We start from the raw sequence: 22,628 nt of genomic DNA, 5'->3' as shown, positions 1-22,628 counted from the left end.
CTAGGTCTGTTAATAGTTGCTGTATGTACTTTGGCACTCCGGTGTTAGGTGCATATATATTTATAAGTGTTAATGTCCTCTTGGTGGAGTGTCCCTTTTATCATTATATACTACCCCTCTTTGTCTCTCGTTGCCTTTTTTATCTTGAAGTCTACTTTGTCTGATATAAGTATGGCAATAGCTGCTTTCTTTTGTTTGCCATTAGCTTGGAGTTTTGTCTTCTATCTCTTCACTCAGAGCCTATGTTTGTCGTTAGAGCTGAGCTCTGTTTCCTGGAGGCAGCATATTGTTGGATCTTGTTTTTTAATCCATCCTGTGACTCTCTGTCTTCTGGTTGGAGAATTCAGTCCATTTACATTTAGTCCATTTACCTTTAGAGCTATTATTGATATATGAGGATTTAATACTGCCACTTTATCACTTGTTTTCTGGTTGTATTTCCCTTGTTTCTTGTCCTGTGTATTTCCGACTGCTGGTTCAGTTTGATGATTTTCTATGATGATTTTCTCAGTTTTCTCTTTATTTATCATTTGTGTCTCTGTTCTGATTTTTTGTTTAGTGGTTATGGTGAAGTTTGTATAAAAGATCTTGTGGATGCGATAGTCCATTTTCTGAAAGCCTCTTATCTCCTTAGCCTAAACAGTTTCCTTCCTTTTCCTCTTCCCAAGTAAGTTGTTGTCACAACTTACTACACTTTGGGTTGTGAGTTTGTGATTAAAATGATGTGATTATAGTTATATTTGATGCTTTCCTTCCCTTTATCTTTAATGTTATAATTGTTTGCTAACTTGTTCTGATAGAGAGCTGCAATTTTCTGATTTTGTCTAGTAATCTCCTTGCTCAAGGCCTTGTAAACTCTTTCTTTTTTTTTGGGTATGAGGGCCTTCTTGATCATTTCTTCTAAGGATGGGGGGGGGGTCTTGTGATGAACTCCCTCAGCTTTTATCTATTTGGGAAAATTTTTGTTTCTTCACTGTATCTGAAGGATAGTTTTGTTGGGTAAAGTATTCTTGGCAGAAAGTTTTTGTCTTTCAGTATTTTGAACATATCATTCCAGTCTCTCTTAGCCTGTAAGGTTTCTGCTGAGAAATCCACTGAAAGCCTGATAGGGGTTCCTTTGTAAGTTATTTTCTTCTGCCTGGCTACCCTTAATATTTTTTCTTTGTCATTGACTTTTGTCAGTTTTACTAATATATGCCTTGGAAAAGGTCTTGTTTTTTGTTTTTAAAGATTGGCCCTGAGCTAACTTCTATTGCCAATCTTTTTTTTTTTTCCCTTGTTCTCCCCAAAGCCCCCCAGTACATAGTTGTATATTCTAGTTAGGTCCTTCTAGTTATGCTCTGTGGGACGCCACCTCAGCATGGCTTGATAGGCGGTGCTAGGTCCGCACCTGGATGCGAACCTTGAACCCCGGACCGCCAAAGTGGAGTGTGCGAACTTAATCACTATGGACCTCATTTGAAACAAATATTGTGATCTCTCTTTTTGATGCCATTGTTAAATTAACTGACATTTATAGTTTAGTAATTTTGATAACGTCGTTATAAAGATATAGGACTGAAGTGTTCATTTGTTAATATTTATCTCGATAGATAGATAGAACTGTTACCATACTCTGCACAGTTTACTTCTTAGCAAAGTAAAGGTCAATCTGATATTCACTGCAAAAAGATCTGTTTTGCAATGTCACCTAAGAAAATTCACATACATAACTAGTCTCTCAATGTTAGGAAGATAATATTTTTGTGAGAGCTCTGCAGTTTTAAAGCGTTCTCATTTATTAGCTAACCTAATTACTATTCACTCTGACTTTCTAGGTATTCTGAACCAGTGAAAGTGAAATGAGAACCTTTTATCTGATGAAATTTTTTTTCTTAAATCTTGTGAAGAGAATAGTAATAGATTTTTGAAGGAGCGGTTGGTACAACTATTCCAGTTCTATAAAAATGAGGCTAGTTGTGGGGCTGGCCCCGTGGCCGAGTGGTTAAGTTCGCATGCTCCGCTGCAGACAGCCCAGTGTTTCGTTGGTTCGAATCATGGGCGCGGACACGGCACTGCTCATCAAACCACACTGAGGCAGCGTCCCACATGCCACAACTAGAATGACCCACAATGAAGAATATACAACTATGTACCAGGGGGCTTTGGGGAGAAAGAGGAATAAATAAATAAATATATTAAAAAAAAATAAAAAATGATTTACAAAAAAAAATGAGGCTAGTTGTACCAGAAGTGCTTTGTAATAAAATATCAATCCTTAAATATTTTAGTTTTCTATTTCCTAGTTGTTTTGAATTTTCCTCATTTTAGTTAGCTGGGAAAGCTTAGCTAGCCCTGGTGGTCTAGTGGTTAAGAACCAGTGTTCTCACTGTAATGGCCTGGGTTGGTTTCCCAGCCAGGGAACCCACACCACCTGTCTATTGGTTGTCATACTGCGGTGGCTGCCTGTTGCTGTGATGCTGAAAGCTATGCTACTGGTATTTCAAATATCAGTAGGGTCATCCATGGTGGACAGGTTTCAGCAGAGCTTCCGGATTGAGTAGGAAGGACCTGGCCACCCACTTGCAAAAAAATTGGTCATGAAAATGCTATGAATAGCAATGGAGCATTGTCTCATATAGTGCTGGAAGGTGAGAGGATGGAGCAAAAAGACCAAGCAGTCTTTTGCTCTGCTGTCCACAGGGTCGCTAGGAGTCAGAATTGACAAGACAGCACTAACAAAGGAAACCTTAGGTAAGAAACCAATCATTTTATTACTTTAAAGTGAGGTTGGTGATGATATTCCAAGTTTCTTCTGATTTCCAGTTTGGTTAACTCTTATGCCTGTTTTTTCTAACTAGAAAAAGGCCTTGGAATGATGATGAAATATTTACATATTCAGTGAACATTTGTTGAGTCTTACATGTACCTAACACTGAGGTGCAGGCTCTGGGATTTCAAGAAGAGGTTTGGACCCTGATCTTGCTTTCAGGGAACTTGCAGTGTAAGCAAACAAGAGACAAGACTTGATGGATGAAATAACCAAACAGTCAGTGCTAGAGTTAGTGATACGCACAATGAGGGTGAAATAAAAGAATGAAAGCCCATGGATATTTTTAAGGGAGCTCAACTTCCAGATTCTAAAATTGATCAGTCTTTCATATTTTCTTCCTTCCACTTTACAAATGAAAGGTACATCTCTTGGCCATCCCAAATAGTACATTGTCCTGTGGTTAGAGGCCTTCCAAAGAGGCACCAAAGAGACAAATCAGAATATTGGTGAGATTGTTGAGAAGACAGTGACTCCAGTTACTGATTAACATCTTTTCACGGATCAAGTGGCTTCCAGTCCTTAATTTTCAACAAAATTGAAAGACTTGATTAAGTTGCTAGCTGATTATTAAAAATAATTTTCATAAAAACTAGAAGTCAAATGCCATTATTTTCCAGAAAGTTAAAAAAATCGTGATAGATTATTGTGATTTTTTTGAGGGGCATGTAACTCAAAGAATTAAGATAATTTGATGGCATTACTATAATAAAACTTCTTTCATTCCCATCTACTTATTTATGTGAGTTTTCTTAGCATTTATATTTATAAAAATGAAAAATAGGAATAGAATAGGAATACAGAATTTGCAGTAAATAATATTCACTCATAGACACATGAACTAATTGAAAATAAGAAAACCTCATCCATCTTATGAAGGGTTACATTTCTGATTCTTTTCCTCCTCGTCCCCTTTCCCCTTTTTAAATAATCAGTTTGTTCTAATCAGGGTGCAAAAATAGTCTACGCATTGTATTTGGTTGGTATGTCTCAAGTCTCTTTTAATAAAACTATAGTCCCCTCCTGCCTTTTTTCTTTGAATTTTCTATGAAGTTATTATAGAAGCCAGGTCTATTAAATACTTTCATCTAAAAATTCTTTATAATTTGGTTCTTTCATTGTTTCCCATCGTGCCTGTGTTCCCATAATACTCCTGTGTTCCGCCACTCTGAACTCCTCACCTTTTCTTATTCTTTTCACATTCTGTCGTATCTCCATGTTTTGGACAGTGCTGTTTCCTTAGACTCTATTACTTTCCTTCTTTACCTAGTCTTCCTGCCCTGTCTGCTGAGCTGTTAGGACATAGCTGAAGCATTATGTCCTCTGAGAAGTCTTCCCAGATTTTCCCAGGCTGAGTTAGGTCCCCTTCTCTATGAGTTAGAGTCCTGAAAGGAAACGGGTAAAACTCTCAAAATAGGTGAAAGAATGTCATAAAGGAACTACTTACAATGCTTGGGTAGGGTTAAGGGAATCCAACAAGGAATAGTGCAGCACCTAAGGACTAAGAATAATGGGATGTTGCACCATCTTTGGGTCAGTAAGGCCGAAGAGAGAGAGTAGTTATGGGACCCCAGAGAGACCCTCACTGTTTCTTCTCATTTACTGAACCCGGTTTGAAGCCAGAGGGCAAGGGAGCCCAGTTTATGTAGTCCATAAAGGTCGGCCTCTTAGGATAACTTAATCACAGTAAAGGATGGAGAATGAATCTGAAGGAGCAAATATCTAAACATCCAGCACACCTTATTTATGTTCCTACAGTGCTTTAGCATACTTCATTGTATCATTTATCATATTAACTTAAAATTCATTGGTTGTATTGACGTTTTCCCCATAGCACTGTGAACTCTTTTGTAGCTCTGAACTCTTCTTCATATTTGCATACCCACAGTACTCATTAGATATTCGTTATTATTTAAATGAATAGAAGTTTAAAAAAGAGATGGATGAGATACATAATTTAAAAGGTCTGTCCTACTTAGTGGTAATGTGTGATGATTTTTATTTCCAAAGAGAGTAAATCTAATAATTTTTGCTTTGTTTGGCAGTTTTGATGCTTTTGCAATAATTGGCTCATTCATTTTGGTTGAAGAGAGGCCAGGGATTAATTTAGGCCATAGTAGAGAGCTACTTTATTTAGAACGGTTATAATGCAAGACTCTGAGTTGGCTGCTTAGTGGCCTGGTAAGTATATTTATGTACTTTCTTTTGCTGTAGGAGAATCATGATGCCGAGAAAGAATCTGTAGAGGCTGTAAGACCAATTATGTTGGGAAGAATGTGCCTTACTTGGTTATTACATAGCTTTTTCAAATCTCTTAAATATATGAAAGTTGGTCTGTATCTGGAAAATCTACCCTTACTGCTGGCCAAACAAATTCTTCCCCTCCCCCCGATTAGTTGAACTAATTATCATATATTTGCTATAAAGGGTTGTTAGAATTCCTGCCTAAAAAATTGCTCCAGAACTTAGAGCCCTAAAGCACAGACAATAATTTTATCATCTCTCATGGTTAATGTGGGTTTAGGAGCTGGGTGGTTTTGGCTCAGAGTTTGTCATCTGTTTTGTTCAGATGGTGGCTGGGGCTGGAATAGCTGGCCGTTGGCTGGACATTTGTCTCTCTTCAGGTCGTCTGAGAGCCTCTCCATGTGGTCTCTGCATTAGCTAGTTTATGGCAACTCTGGGCAGTTACACTGCTGATAGGACTGGCTCAGGGCACCAGCAGGAACTGTCTCCGGAACAAGGAGAAAACTGGGTTGTCTTTTCTGACTTAGCCTAGGAAGTCCTAACCGCGTTTTATTGGTTACAAGCAAGTTAGTTACCAGCTCTTGTAGATTCAAGGGGAAAGAACATAGATCCCATCTCATGATGGGAAAAGTGTCAGAATTTGTAGCCATTTAAAAAACTGTCATGGGTGGCAGTGGCAGTAGCTGCTGCTGCTACATTTTGTTTTTTGGATTGGACTGCATACTCTTTGGTATCCTAATCTAATAGAAACCATTTTCCAGCTTTTGTAATTTAGTTATTTTATGTTCTGCCTTTGAAGTATCCAGGGATTTTATTTCAGAGCACTTAATACACGGCATAAACATTTTCAACAGCTTCCGGAAGAGTTATGATAGTTTGTTATTAAAGTATAAAAATCCATAAATTATTTTGGTAAAGGATAAAAAAGATACTCAGTGGAGACAGAAGCAGACTGGTAAAAAGAAAGAAGGCACATACTATTTGAATAAAATAATTCATGCAAATACATGAATTTATTTAATTCTCTGGAATTATTTTTATATTGAAAACATATAATTCAGGGTTAAGAATCAAAGCATTTTAGTGCTCCCCCATTGGGTCTGTATTGTTTTTTTCTTAACCCTTCTATAATTCATTCTTCACAGAGCAGCTTCATAAATTAAAAAAGGTAAATTGGATAATTTTACTTCTCTGCTTCAAACCCTCCAGTGGCTTCCCATTATACTTTGTGTGAAATAGACATATTTGGACAAGATCCTGTATAATCTGGTGTTGACTGGTCTTTCCTTTGCTCATTATGCTTTAGTCACATTGATTTTGTTTTAATTTCTTGAAAAGGCCGATCTCTCTCCCGCCTTGGGGCCTTTATGTTGTATTCTTCTTTTTGCAGGGGTCTTCTTTCTCTTGTTGCATGTTGTTTTCCACGTCAGTTTAACTGTTGTTTCAAATAGTTCCTAAATACTCTGTCTAAAGTAGCTTCCACCCTCATTAGTCTCTATTACAGTATCCTGTGAACTTCAGAGGACTTATTATAATTCATTTTCATATTCATTTCTTTACCCGTTTGTCTTTTTTAAAGTAAACTTAATTTTAGGTTAGTTTTAGATTTACAGAAAAATTGCAAAGATTACAGAGAATTCCTATATATTCCACACCCAGTTTCCTCTGTTATTAACTCATCTTTTGTTAGTATGGTACATTTGTCATAATTAATGAACCAATACTGATACATTATTATTATTAACTAAAATCCATACTTTATTCAGATTTCCTTTTCCAACCTAATGTTGTTCATTTTCTTTTTCCTTAGTTTTTATCTAATGTTACTCATTGTCTTTTATCCCTACTAAATTGGGAGCTCCTGCAGTGCAAGGACTGTGTGTTTCATTCACCTAGTGTAATGCTAAACATTTAGGAGGTACTCTGTAAATATTTCTTGAAAGAATAACTATTAGAAAGATATCTTGGAGTTTATAGTCTAACTTCTTCACTATTTTAGGTGAGTAACTGCTCAGGGAGGTCATATGTGTCTTCTCGAAGTCCCATGGCTACTTGGCAAGACCCAAGACTCCAAGGTGGTACTAGAAACCACGTCTTGTGGTATCCAATTTGCTATACAGTCATGTGCCGTGTAACAACATTTCGGTCAGTGATGGACCGCATATGTGCTGGTGGTCCCATAAAATTAGTACCATATAGCCTAGGTGTATAGTTGGCTACACCATCTAGGTTTGTGTAACTGCACTCTGTGATATTTGTACAGCAGTGAAGTCACCTAATGACACATTTCTCAGAACATATCTCCGTTGTTAAGTGGTGCGTGACTGTAGAGTTGAGTTTACTGTGAAATTCATGAAGCTGATGAAACTCTGGAAATTAATGAAGCTTAACTTTCAGGATCCTATCTGAGGGCCCAGGAGGGACACTAGTAATCAGTTCACATGGTCACTTTTAAAAAATGTTTTTTTGGTATGTATTATATACACATAAAAAGTGCAAAGATTTTAAGTGTGCAACTTAAGACGTTTCATAAACTTAACACACTTCTATAACCAGCACCCGATCAAGAAACAGAAAATTTCCTGTGTACTGTCACAGTTATGAAGAATTTGCAAATGTAAGAGATCTTAACCACAATCAGTTAAGATTGCTGTTTCTTTTTACACTTACTTCCTGTCTATCATACTTCTCCTTTTGTTGGTGGTATTGGAATGGCTGTAGGCATTTGGGGCATCTAGCAGTGGGGAAACTGACTCAGGGATACATTTAGTTGGGTTTTGGTAGCTTATGTTTATGTGATTCACAGTCTCTTCATGTATAGTCAAGGTATTGCTAGCTATCCCAGTATGGGGATAGTTTCTAGGAATATTACACATTGTGTTAACTCACCTGGCATTATAACATAAACATGCAGACCTAGAGATGGTATAGTGATATGAGTGTGTCCCATGGCATCTGGCACCTAAAGTATGTGGTTAGTGGAGGAAAAGCAAAGTTTGATTCCAGAAGCCAGTCTGTGGAAAATTCTTCCATATCTTAAAGCTTCGTATGAAAGAGACTTAAGAGTTTTCTCAAGTTTGACCACTATCCTAAAAGTTTACATAACATACTAATAATGGCCCTGTGCTAAAAGAAACTTTTCTAAGCCATCAACAACAACAAAAATTTGCTCAACTATGCTAGAGATAGGACTGAATTGTTTTTCTGTTATCTCTATAGAAAATGACATTATATAACTTGTGAGAAAGTGTGATACTGGCATAAGGGTTGACATTTAGATCAATGGAATAGAATCGAGAGTCCAGAAGTAGGCTAATACGTCTGTAGTCAGTTGATTTTCGACAAGGTTGCCAGGGCAATTCAATGGGAAAGGTTAGTCTTTTCAACAAATGGTGTTGGAACAACTGGATATCCACATGCAAAAGAATGAAGTTGGACTGCAACCTCACACTATATACAAAAGTTAACTTAAAATGGATTAAAGACCTAAATGTGACAGCTAAAACCATAAAAACTCTTAGATGGAGACACAAAAGACCTTGGATAGGCAATGATTTCTTAAATATGACACCAAAAGCACAAGCAGAAATAGGAAAGGAAAAAATAAAGTGGGCTTTATCAAAATTAAAAACTTGTGCCACAAGGACACTATCAAGAAAGTAAAAATACACTTCATAGAGTGGGAGAAAATATTTGTAAATCATATAACTGATAAGGAGCCAGTATCCAGAATATATAAAGACCTCTTACAACTTAACAACAAAAGGACAAACAGCCTAATTAGAAAATGGAGAAAGGATTTGAATAGACATTTCTCCAGAGAAGATTTACCAGTGGCCAATAAGCACGTGAAAAGATGCTCAATATCATGCATGAGTCATTAGGGAAATGCAAATCAAAACCACGAGATACCACTTGACACTAACTAGAAGGGTTATAATAAAAAATGGGAAAATGACAAGTTTCGTCAAGGATTCTCATACATTGTTGGTGGGAATGTAAAATGGTTCTGCCACTGTGGTAAAAAGTTTGGCAATTCCTCAAAAAGTTAAACATAGACTTACCATATGACTCAGCAATTCCATTCCTAGGTATGTAACTCAGAGAATTGAAAACATATGTCCACATAAAAATGTGTACACAAATGTTCATACCAGCATTATTCATAATAGCCAAAATAGTTGGGTGAAAACAATCCACATGTCCGTTAACTAACTGATGAATAGATAAAATGTGGTATATCTATACAATGAAATGTTATTCAGCCATAAAAGGGAATGAAGTACTAATACATGCTACAACATGGATAAACCCCAAAAACATTATGCTGAATGAAAGAAGCCAGACAGAAAGGGTCACATGTTGTACCATCCCAGTTGGCAAATCTCTTATGGAGACATAAAGTTAGATTAATGGTTTCTAGGGGACAGTGGGAGAGGAGGATTGGGAGTGACTGCTAATAGGTATTGGGTTTTCTTTTTGGGGTGATGGAAATGTTCTGGAATTAGATAGTGGTGATGGTTGTACAGCATTGGGAATATACTAAAAACCATTTAATTGCATAGTTTAAAATGGTGCATTTCGGGGCCTGCCCAGTGGTATAGTGGTTAAGTTTGCATGTTCTGCTTTGGCGGCTTGGGGTTCGCCGGTTCACATCCTGGGTGCGGACCTACGCACCACTTGTCAAGGCATGCTGTGGCAGGCGTCCCACATTTAAAGTAGAGGAAGATGGGCACGGATGTTAGCTCAGGGCCAATCTACCTCAGCAAAAAAGAGAAGAGAAGGATTGGCGGCAGATGTTACCTCAGGGCTAATCTTCCTCAAAAAAAAAAAAGAAAGAAAAAAAGGTGAGTTTCATGTTATGTGACGTTTACCTCAATAAAACATGTTGCAGATAAAACCTATCATGTGGGAAGAGGTAATCAAAGAGTATGCAGCCAAGAAACTAGAAAAAGTATTATAGGTTGGTGTCAATTAACAAAAATATTGTTTTCTGGTTTTTATGATGTTTGTGATATTTGTCAGCTAGTTAAAATTTGATTTATTTTCTCATTCTAAATTGAATATTTGCTTTCATACCTAATTTTGTATTCTTATTCTTGAAGTGGAGCCCCCAAACTGTATAAACTCTAGGCTCCACAAAACCTGGATGCCCAGGATATATGTTAGCTTCAAATAAAAATCACTCAAGAACTATGTTGTCTTTTTAAGCATGGGGGATTAAACAGACATTTATTTCTATTCCCTCCCCAAACTCCATTTGATGAGAGTAAACGGATAAAAATGGCATATACCTACAAGAGCAAGAAGAGCAGAAAGGGAGACAGCAAATAAGTGATATCAAAAAGTTGCAGGAAGGTGGTTGGAGTAGATAATTGAGCTGAGAAAGTAGACTATAAAGTATCTGCAGAGGGGGACACCAAATCCTTGCAGTATTCCAGCTGCTTCCTATCACAGATCTCTAGAAAAGACGCAGGAATTCGAGGCACCAGATCTCCGTGAGGGTGCAGGTGAGATGTGAAGCTGAAAACGGGAAATAGTTTAAAGTCAGTAAAAGGTTCTGTGTGTACCTCATCCCAGGCAGCCAGGTGACTGTTCTTCCTCAAGCCTCGACAAAAGTTAGACTTATTTGTGGAGAAAGTTAACTGAACAGACCCAGGGATAGCTGGCACTGTGGAAGGTGGGGGAGAAGTGCTCACCTGAAAATAAGGGGACTGGCAACATCTTAAATGGTGAAACTCCCACCAGTTTCCTTACACTGCTCAGCTCCAAGAACACTAGCAGCCGGTTATGTCTTTTATCCTTTATGAAGAAGTCTTTTCTGGAAAAATTTGGATAGCTTCAGATAAAATACTTATAAAAACAATTGTGCGGGGCTGGCCCCGTGGCCGAGTGGTTAAGTTCGCGCGCTCCGCTGCAGGCGGCCCAGTGTTTCGTTGGTTCGAATCCTGGGCGCGGACATGGCACTGCTCGTCAAGCCACGCTGAGGCAGTGTCCCACATGCCACAACTAGAAGGACCCACAAGGAAGAATATACAACTATGTACTGGGAGACTTTGGGGAGAATAGAGGGAAAAAATAAAATCTTTAAAAAAAAAAAATTGTGCACTGCCTAATGACGTTTTGGTCACTGATGGACTGCATACACGACGGTAGTCCCAAAAGATTAGTACCATATAGCCTAGGCTATACCATCTAGGTTTGTGTAAGTACACTTTGTGATGTTTGCAAATGAGGAAATTGCCTAATGACTCACTTCTCAGAACATACCCTCGTCAGGTCCTATTTAGAGTCTCTCAGTGAAACAGCTAGGTCACCCTGCTAGACACCCTACAGTGAAGGTTATCAGTTGCCAGGTGAAGAAGGGAGGGTCTCGCAACTGAGTCCTTAAACTTTCACTTTCACATGAAGAATTAGAAATGGCACCAGCTTCTCAAGAGCAGTATCAGAACCGAGAAGACAGTTGAGCAATGCCTGTGGAATTCTGAGGGAAGATGACGTCTAGCCTAGAATCCAACCATTTGCTTAAAAATGAAGGCAGAATAGAGGCGTTTTGGGGCATGCCAAATCTCAAACAGTTATTTCCACTTATCCCTTAGGAAGCTATTGAAGGATATGCCTACCAAAATGAGGGAGCATACTATGAAAGAGGAATGCATGGGTGAGTGTATGCTTGCACACAAAAGGAAGTCCTGGGACTGCCTAAAGTCCAGGGTAGGAGACTGAAATTCTATGCAATGTCTTGTATATTTTTTATTGGGAGAGGGTCTGTATTGGGACTCTTGCTTATAAATGACAGAAAGCCAGACTTTTTGGGGAAAAAAAGCCAGCCATGAGCATTATCAATTTTTTGAGTGTTTGACAATTTTGTAGGTGAGAGAAATGGTATGTTTTAAAAGTTTTGAGTTTGAAAGTCTTTTATTAATGAAGTTGATCACTTATACTGTCAGAAGTTTATTCTTTTTCTTGGCTTTGTTAATTACCTTATGGCTTTATTGCTAATACCTTGTTAATAGAAACACTCAAGTTTTAGAGCCGGCTGAGAACAAAGTAATTATTTTAACCTGGCATATATAGACCTTTAAAATGTCTGTGGATTGGCTTCGGGTGGCTCCTGTGAATCTAGACACTTTTTTCCCCCTGGCGTAGGGTCCAATTTCATATCACAGAAAAAACATCTCAGAGAGTTTAAGTGACTTACTCAACAGTGGTCTCCTAACTCCTGTTTTGGTGTGCATTCCCCTGTTGTATCACGCTGTTTTCAGAATCTCGAATTAGTGTAGTTTTTGTTACATGATCGCTTTTAAATTTCTCAAACAATGTGTATAATGATTAAGATGAATCTAAGAACTGATAGGAGTTTCTCTTGGGTGATATACCATGTTAAAATACTTTAAAGTTAAAAAATGTGACTAACCTAAAATAGACATTTCAAATAGTCCTTAGCATTATGGAGAATAAAATTTTTAAAAAATTTTTCCTTCTTCTCCCCAAACCTCCCCTGCCCCGTACATAGTTGTATATTTTAGTTGTGGATCCGTCTAGTTGTGCCATGTGGGACGCCGCCTCAGCATGGCCTGATGAGCAGTGCCGTGTGGGTGCCCAGGATCCGAATCGGCGAAACGCTGGGCTGCCAAAGCGGGGAACACGAACTCAACCACTCAACCACTCAGCCACGGGGCCGGCCCTGAGAATAGAATTTTTACATTTTTTTCTGTTTATGAAGAAAACAGTTGTGAAAAATAAGAATTCTAAAAAGATTCTTAAAGGGTTAAAATCTACGTCTCACACACATTTTATAAATATATATTGTTTGAAATTGCTGAAGATTGAGTATTTCGGGACATCTTGGGTGGTTTTATCTTCTGTGTTGAAATTTTTTCTAAAATGTAAATCTGCTTTTCTGCCCTAGTTAGTAATATCTTAGTGGCCATTTCAGGATCTTGTAGTTTGAATGCATTTTAGTATTGAAGCCCTAAGTAATGTAGGAAATTGGATTGAAGACACGTTACATATTCCTAAGCTTTTAGTTAATTTTGGAGATAAAACTTAAGGACTAGTGTACTTTTCTGTGATGCGTCCCTTGAGCGACTCCTGAGCGTGGTGCTGTATCCCGTCTCTCACTAGGCCGAAACCTACTTGGGGGCAGGGATTTATTTAGGGTAATTTGTATCGAACATGTAAGGAGAATTCACAGCTTATTTATTAAATAATAAAACCTAAGTTTAAGTCCATTAGGATGTATTTTAAAGGTTGAAATTGTCAGTTTTGTAACATTGTTTAAGAAAAATTATGAAATAATACAGATACATTTTAGAAATTCTGAAAATTACTGTAAAGTACTGGAAAAATAAGTCATTACCCAGGGATTATCTTATATTTTGAAATTATATTGAAACAGTTTCTTTTGTTAAAATAGAGAAATTACTGTCTTTTTCTAAGTTTAAAAATAGATTTATGTTGATACGCAGTCAAGGACTTTGCCTTTTTTCTCTGTTTAGAAGTTGACTTTGCTACACAGTAAGGGGGAAAAAGATCAGATTTGCTTTGGGGTAGTGTTATTTGGCTTGAACTGAAGAACAAGACTTGGGACTTGTTCTGATATTGTGATTAATCTGAGGTGACTTGAAGAAATAAATTGTTACCCAGTTTTTGTATCCTTTGTGCATGATTTTGAAAAGTTCTAAAAAACTGAATAAGCTAACTGTATTTGCATGGCAAATTCAGCTTGTACAAAAGCTTATGCAGTGAAAAGATTAATTTCCATCTGTTCCCCTAGTTTCTTAATTGGCTCCCCCAGATGTGATCACTTACCAGTTTCACCTATTTTGTAAATTGCCAACTACTGAAGCAGGGGTTGCTTGTGGTTTTGCCCCTGTCTCCTGGTAGCTTACCCTGTTTTTCCTTTTGGGAACCTCTTCTGTCCCACTCTCAGTCCAAGCCCACCTCGTAGACTCAAGCAGTTCTAATCTCCAGGTGGAGAGAGAAGCATGAGCAACAGGAAAAGATATCAAATGCCAAGTTATGTGGGTGGAGTAGGGTAGAGAGGGGAAGAAAAGGAACACCTGAGGTCAGATTCTGCAGTGACTTCAGTGGTAGGCTGAGGAGTACGGATTTTATCCAGTAGGTAGTCAGGATTTAATAAACATTTCCAAACAAGGGAGGAATTGTAGATTTATAATTAATTCCCCATTCCTCGCAACCCTGATTGTCAAGCCCTACTTTTTCTCCTTTGAAATCTCTCTTGACCCATCCCTTCCTTTTCCATCCTTACTCATTCCTCTACCACAATTCAGTCCTTATTACATCAGACTGAGATTGTTGCTGTAGTTAACAAATTGTTTCTCTGCTTTTGATTCCTTTGTCCTGTAGCGGGTTCTGGACATGGCTCTCAGATTAATCTTACCGACAGCTTCACTTTGATCACATCTGCGTAGAAACCTATAATGCCTCCCTATTGTTGACAGGATAAGATCCAGACTCAGCCTGTCATTGAAGCTGATCCAAAAATTAACCCAGTTTACCTTTTTAGCCTGTCTTTTCCCTTTATTTAACATAGGTTCTAAAGAACTTGGAATGTTTCTTTTCACCCTCTCAGTATCTTGCCCTTTCCATTTTTTAATTTTGTCTCTGTCTCCTTTTTCCTTCTGGGTTATCCTTTCTTGTCTCCTCTGTTAAAAATCATACTCATTCTTAGAGTTTAGTTAAAATTATTCCTCCCTTGTACAGCTTCTTCAGATGATTTAGGAGCTAGTTTGAGTTCTTTGCTCTGAAATCTCAGAACTCTGCTTGTACTTAAGGTAGTTGTCACTTAATGCTTTCTGCTGCGCTTGTCTGTCTTAACTGCCTTGCTAGATGGTGTAACTTAGTTATGGTGTTTATTTTCCACACAAAGTGGCTTCATATACTTGTGTGCTTGATAGATATTTGTTTTGTTAATTGAGCTTTCCTGTTTTGGACTACTTTTTGTGCTGACTATAACTGTTTTGGTAGTTCAGTTGAGCACTAATTGTTTAGCACTAATTTGATGGTGGTAGTTTTATGTTTCTTAGTCTTGGCTTCCCAACTAGACTATAAAATTCTTAAGGGCAAAAAACATGTCTAATGTATACTCCCTGAATCCTTCCATAATGTATGCATAATATTTTTCATTTTTAAAAATAGTGCAGAGATGCCCCTGTCTGGCATGAAATATTTGACAACTGATTATTGGACTTGGACTTTTTAAATAACTGACAAAGTTAAAAAATATGTTTCTCAGGACTCTAAAAACACACATATTTGTATGAAAAAGAAGTAAACACAAATACAGAATTTCTATAGCTTTAGATTAGGTTATATTTGAAGGAAACAGAGGTTCAAGTAGCTTTTTTTTTATATAAACACAATACAATGCTGTTTTCTATCATTTTAATTTTCCTTTGTTCAAATAATCAAAAGCTTATCTACGTGAAATAGTTGTATTTTATAGAAATTGTTCTGTGATGAGTGTCTTTTTCTATGTTTCAAATTTGAATTTGGTGGGATAGTTGGTTTTATGGCAACTCGTGTTTTCTTTGTGTTGATAGTTTGTTATAATGTGTCCTTTTTTTGAGTGGATTTATATATGTATATTTGAGAATTATATACTAATGGCAATTGAATTGAATAATATTGTGGATTCTTGTGTCTTTGTTTTTGCCCAGTAATTCTCATTTTTTTAAAACCACAGAAAAATCAGTACCTTCCATGTTGTGTTATGAGGCTAATCATTTTTGAGTATTTCAACATAAATACATAAAATAAATAAATACATAAGGACTTGTGACAAAAATTTTCTTAGATTGCATGCCTGCCTGGTTTTATAACAGGTAAATGTTAATAAAAAATAAAACTGGTAATAGGGTCTGCTTTTGAAGTGGAATTTGGCAGTTTCTGTTCAATTCAGAGGCTTTAAGTATTAGGCAAAGAACAAAAGGAGAAAATCTGGTACTTAAATATAATAATTTAGATTAAAAATAAGGAACTCTTTGCTCTCTTATTGTTTTTAAAAATTGCAAATATATTCCCTATAATTTGGATTTTTGAAATTTATTTTAAAAATCTAGAAAAATAAATATTAAATGTTTTAATTTTCATCGTTTTAGTTACACAAGTATTTTAAGTCTACATGCTTACTGTAAAAATTTCAAACGGTGTAGAGGTATATAGAGTAAAAAGTGTAGGTTCCTTCTCGTACCTCATCCTACTTTCTTGCCCAGAAATAACCCCTGTTCATAGTTCAGTGTATAAGTTTTCTGGGTTTGCTCTGTGTGTTTGACTTATACACACTCACACAGTGTTTGTTTTCTTAATAAAACATGGAAATGGAATCATATTGTACCAAGTGTTCTATGACTAGCTTTTTTCAATTTGTCTTAAAGTTATTCTTTTTTAACCGTAGTAAGGATAGTATAAAATACTATGTAGGAATTAAAAATAGAAGACTCTTAGGGCCAGCCCCATTTGCCTAGTGGTTAAGTTCAGTGCACTCCACTTCAGCAGCCTGGGTTCAGATCCTGGGCTCAGACCTACACTACTCATCTGTTAGTGGCCATGTGGCGGCAACTTACATTAAAAAGAAAAAGAAGAGGAAGATTGGCAGCAGATGTTAGTTTAGGGTCAATCTTCCTCAGCCAAAAAAAAAAAAATAAAAAAATAAAATTAAAAAATAGAGGACTCTTTTCTTCCATTGCTGAGTATTTACGTTGTCTCTTTTTAGCAATAGTGACCCAGTGAACGTTTTTGCATGTGTGTCTTTTGTTTCATGTTTTAGTGTATCTACAGAATATCGTCCTAGAATTGCTGAGTAGGGTAATTGTGTTTTGAATATTGTCACATACTGCAAAATTGCCCTCCAAAAAGGATGTATTAATTTACATTCGTGGCCATGCATATTTAAAAAATTCTTTTTTTTCTTGTGACCCTGAAAATGCTGGTTTTTTTTTTTTTTACTTTTTATTATGATAGTTTACAACCTTGTGAAATTTCAGTTGTACATTATTGTTTGTCAGTCATGTTGTAGGTGCACCACTTCACCCTTTGTGCTGAAAATACTGAGTTTTAACAGATCTTTTCAATTTTTGCCAATTTGGTGGGTTAAAAATGTTACCATGATATTTGTTTTAAGTTTAATTTCTTTGATTCTTAGTGTGGTAATAATATTTTCATATTTTTATTTGCCATTTCTATTTCTGTGAATTCCAAGTTCATATTGTTTTAACCATTTTTCTATTCTGTCTGAATTTTTTCTAATTGGTTTGTAGAAGCTCTTTATGTATTCTGGATATTAATCCTTTGTTAGACTCTATATTTTGTTTCTGTCGTTTCTCTTTTAGCTTTGTGGTAACTTTTGCCATACAGAAGTTACTAGTGGTTAATTGTTGTGATGAGATTCAAATTTAATATTGCATGAAGATCAAATCTGTCATTATAGAATTGGCATTATTATAATTATTATACTAGGTTTTCACTTTTTAAGAAAAGTTTTAGAAATCTTTTTTTTTTTTTTGAGATTAGCCCTGAGCTAACATCCGCCACCAATCCTCCTCTTTTTGCTAAGGAAGACTGGCCCTGAGCTAACATCTGTGCCCCTCTTCCTCTACTTTATATGTGGGACCCCTGCCACAGCATGGCTTGACAGGTGGTGCATAGCTCTGCACCTGGGATCTGAACCCGTGAAGCCCGGGCTGCCAAAGCGGAACATATGAACTTAACCACTGCGCGACTGGGCTGGCCCCAAGTTGTATAAATCTTAACTGATCATAGTTTTATTTCATTTTCTTGCTGTTACTATAACATGGATACTTAAAAATCATCCGTCTAAGTATAGTTACATACAAGCCTCCTTTTATTCCTCATTTTAAATTATAAGGACAGTAATTTAAATATTTGGATTATGTCAGATGATATTGAAATGACTCAACTTTTAAAGGGCAGTAGTCTCTACAGCTTTTTTTTAGAGTTGATTTCACACTTCTTCACAGAGTTGTTTTCATTTAGAATTGATGCATTTTTCTAAGAAATGAATGCCTAGAAAACCTGTCTATTTTCTGTGAAGAAACAGGAAAAGGAAAGAGAAATCTTGTATCACTTTGGACTAACGGCTCTCTTTTCTGATGTTTTAATAAGCATATAGTTATGCTACTTACAGAGATTCTAAGCGTACACATGTAGAACTTTTGTCTCCTCTGGGGCCTGCCCTGTGGCTGAGTGGTGGCCCAGGGTTTCACTGGTTTGGATCCTGGGCTCGGACTTAGCACTGCTCGTCAGGCCATGCTGTAGTGGCGTCCCACATAGCAGAGCCAGAAAGACCTACAACTAGAATATAAATAGACAACTATGTACTGGGGGGCTTTGGGGAGAAGAAGAAGAAGAAAAAAAAGAAGATTGGCAACAGATGTTAGCTCAGGTGCCAATCTTTAAAAAAAAAGCAGAAAACTTTTGTCTCCTCAACAACCTTGAACATATTTTATGTGAAGGTACTCTGGAGGAAATTATGTCCTAAATAAATTAGTAAACTAATTCTGGTAATATTTAATCCCTCTCAAAATATGAATTAATGAAAACTGAAAAATAACGAAAAGTTCATCTTGACCAAGTACATTTTTTCTGAGATTGTGAGGGTGATTTAACTATGGAAAACATGTTATGTGATCACATTAACAGAATAAAATAGGAAAAGCATATCTTCATCATAATTGATGCAGGAACAGATTTTAACAATTACTTATGTTAAAAACTGCTTAGCAAATCAAGCTTAGAAGAAACTTCCTTAACTTGATAATGGGTTATCTACTAACATCTTAAAAAATTATACTGAATGCTCAAATGATAGAAGTATTAGCTTTAAGACAAGGAGTAAGAACAGAGCGTCTAGTGTTACTGCTTGTGTTCATTGTTGTACTGGAAGTCAGAGGCAGTACTTATAAGACAAGAAAAAGCATATGTAATAATTAGACAGGAAGACATAAAACCACAAATGACGTGAAAACCTGGGGCTAGGGACAGCACCCTGGGATAATGGTCACCGCATTTGAGGCTAGACCAAAAGGAGCCAGCAAGAGTTGCGCTGATCTAATTGTTAAATTTAAATGTGATAAACGTGTTTCTGCTACTGTATTTGATAGTTTGAAGTTTTTCTTTTAGTAAACCATCAAAGTTGTTTGCCTCATTTTTGGGATAAATCACCAGTGAGTCTTTTTGTGTCTAGCAGGAATGGGCATTTTTAGTGTTTAACAGATCAAGCTGGAAATAATTTCTGAGAGTTACTTTAGAATGTCATCACTCTTCCTTGACAAAAAAGCTTTTACGTTTTGGTATTCACTAGTAATTGGTGAATTTGCAGTTATTTCTCAGTTGATTCTGAGATAAAATATCCTCCGTATTTCTATTTTATGGAACTTTCTGATCCTTTTGCACAGGTGGGATCCTATTATCAGTTTCTGTGACGATTCTTTGTGTATGTGTGCTTAGTATTCTCTATTATCGGAATGTAATATATAAAATCTTTCAAAACGTGATATTTGTATGCTATTCTTTTACCCGTGTCCCTGCCTCTATCTTTGTAATTCTTTAAATAAATATAAGTGCTCACTACTAGATCTTTTACTTAAGTTGCCTCAATTATTTCATGCTTAGATGAGGCTTGTCCTGCAGTACATTCCTCAAGAAGGGTCCATGGATAGAATATTTCCTGAGTTCTTGCATATTTGAGTACAACTTTTTTTTTTTTTTTTTTTGGTGAGGAAGACTGGCCCTGAGCTAATATCTGTTGCCAATCTTCCTCTTTTTGCTTGTGGGAGATTGTTGTTGAACTAACATCTGTACCAGTCTTCCTCTACTTTGTATGTGGTACGCTGCCTTAGCGTTGCTTGATGAGTGGTGCATAGGTCTAGGCCCGGGGTCTGAACTTCCAAACCCTGGGCTGCTGAAGCGGAGCATGCACACTCAAACCACTATGCCACTGGGCCAACTCCACAACTGTTTTTTTAGTAGCCTTGATAGTTGAAGGATCGTTTTGCTTGATGTAAAGCCCTTGGCTTCCACTTTCTTTCTTTGAATTTCTTAAAAATGCCTTTCCGTAGTTGCCTTGTTATGTGTGTTGTTCTTGAGAAGTTTGATATCAAACTATTATCATATGAGTAATATGATCTTGCCTAGAAGCCCTGGGAATTTCTTTGTCTTTAAAGTCTAGTTTTACTAGGATATGTCTCAGCGTTTATTGTTTTGAGTCAGTTTTCCCAGGTATACCATGGACCCTTTCAATATGTAGATTTGTTTTCTCTTATTTCTGGAAAGTTTTCTTGGATTATGGTTTTAGATATTCTAAAAATCTTTTATTTCATTTTTCTTTCTTAGAGACTCCTGATTATGTGTATATTGACCTTCTTTGACTCCCTTCCATTTCAACCTCTCTCTCTTTGACCCTTTTTACTTTTTCTTTATCTCATTTTCATTCTCCTGATTGTCTTCCTGCCTTTCCTCAGTGATCCTTGTTAGCTTTTCATTTAGTGATGTTTTCCATGGATACCTTATAATTTCTTTTTCATTTCTGCAATGGTTTTTTTTTTTTTAAGATTTTATTTTTCCTTTTTCTCCCCAAAGCCTGCTGATACATAGTTGTGTATTTTTAGTTGTGGGTCCTTCTAGTTGTGGCATGTGGGACACCACCACAGCATGGCCTGATGAGCGGTGCCATGTCCACACCCAGGATCCAAACCGGCAAAACCTTGGGCTGCTGTAGTGACATGCGCAAACAACCACTTGGCCACAGGGCCAGCCCCCTGCAATGGTTTTATCTTTGGTTTCTTTCCTGAGTCTGATCAATTATTGTTGCCTTTTCCTCCTCCTCCTCCTGATTCTTTTCCTCCTCTCCTCTCTTTCTTCTCCTTCTACCCTCTCTATTCTTAGTTTTTGTGCATTTCTAAACTCTTGTTTGAGCATATTCAATTTGGACTGTTTTGTTACAGGTGTTTTTTTTCATTGTGTTTGTTTTTTAGGAGGACTCTTTTCATCAGCTGAAATGTTTTATTTGTATTTTCTGTTTTTATAGTATCTTTGGAGAAGATAAAATTCTTCACAGTGTTTCGTGGCTAATTTCTTGGTGGTTGCCAGTGTTCTTAAGTTACCTCCAAATGAAGTATAGTATTGAGAGTTGTTTGGTGTTTTAAGCATATTATTAATAGCCTCAGAATTGTAGGGACCAGAATTTTGCTAATGATGCCTCTAATTAATGGAAGTTGTTAAATTGTTCATGTTATGTGAACAACAAACCAATGAAGGTAGTTGAGGCCTGGAATTTAAGCTTGCAGTAAAGTGAATATGATACATTTAATGGTTATTCTTAGGTTGTATGGTAAAATATATGCTAAGCGATTTATGTAAATGACTGCGTTCATTACTGTTTTTACCCAGCTAATACATTTCACCTGGGGTGGAATGATACTGGAGCGAGTATAGAGGGGTTAGTGGAAAGGGCGTTTCTTGCCTCTGCTTCTGTTTTTATACTCTGCTTTCTCTTTGAAGTTGTTCTCGCCATCTGATTTTTAAGAGAATCCTGACCAACTCCCCATGCCTTGGGTGTAGAGGAGTCTGTCATTAGGGAGTCTCCCTTTTGTTAGAATAATAAACACCATGTACCTCCATTCACCAAGTATTAAGAAATTCTTTGCCTAAATCATCTCATTTAATTCTCAGAGTAATCCTATAAAGTATGTGGGTACAAATATTACCTTGAGAAAATACTCATCCCAGAGAGGTTAATTTTTGCAGGGTCTCAAAGCTAGTAAGTGTGGGGAGCTAGAGTTTGAACACAGATGTGTTTTACTCTCATCTCTAAGCTCTGTGTTGTACTATTTTCCTAAATTGCTTACATCTCTTGACAGAGAGGTCTGGAGGCCTTTAAACAGTTTTTTTTTTAAGCAGTTCCTTTTTTTTTTTTTTTTGAGGAAGATTAGCCCTGAACATCTGCTGTCAATCCTCCTCTTTTTGCTGAGGAAGACTGGCCCTGAGCTAACATCTGTGCCCATCTTCCTCTACTTTAAATGTGGGATGCCCACCACAGCGTGGCTTGACAAGTGGTGCATAGGTCCACACCGGGGATCCAAACCAGCAAACCCCGGGGCACCAAAGCGGAATGAGCGAATTTAAGTGCTGCGCCACTGGGCCAGCCCCTAAGCAGTTCCTTTTTGTCTCACTTTTCCCTCCAGCTCAAAAAAAAGGGAGACAGAAGCATTTGTAACTTCCTTTAAAACCAGGTTTTAGGTCAAATGGGCTGAGTGAGTGTTTTGAATTAAGAGAAGTTTGATTTTTTGTGCCCACGTCTCTCTACAGCTGATTGTGTGTGAGTCAGTTGGAGATTTATTTTGTTTAATTGGCAAATTCCAGGGGGGTGGTTGATGTTAGGAGTGTGTTGAGGCATAATGAGATATTAACCATGCGGTGTGGATTACACAGGATGCTTTGGCCATTCTACCTTCAGACATCTGAGCTAATGGAGAAATTTGTGATTAATGTGCCAAAACTTAATCAAATAAAACTTCTGGAGATTGAAAGT

The 22,628-nt window shown here is 37.0% G+C and overlaps 1 protein-coding gene across 3 annotated transcripts in view; it reads left to right on the top strand.

Moving 5' to 3' along the window:
• Window positions 1-22,628, top strand: part of SMURF2 (SMAD specific E3 ubiquitin protein ligase 2) — a 112,370-nt gene that overhangs the window by 12,390 nt on the left and 77,352 nt on the right. The window contains exon 2 of one of the 3 annotated variants that reach the window (XM_046675668.1): window positions 11,653-11,714. The exons of the other annotated variants lie outside the window; for them this stretch is intronic. Coding sequence (XP_046531624.1) covers window positions 11,669-11,714 — 46 coding nt within the window. The 5' untranslated portion in view covers window positions 11,653-11,668. The remainder of the gene's footprint in view (window positions 1-11,652; window positions 11,715-22,628) is intronic. 3 annotated transcript variants of the gene reach the window in all.

This window comes from Equus quagga, chromosome 11 (genome assembly GCF_021613505.1).
Source record: "Equus quagga isolate Etosha38 chromosome 11, UCLA_HA_Equagga_1.0, whole genome shotgun sequence".
Lineage (NCBI taxonomy): Eukaryota > Metazoa > Chordata > Mammalia > Perissodactyla > Equidae > Equus > Equus quagga.
This window is presented reverse-complemented; position numbering and strand designations above follow the sequence as displayed.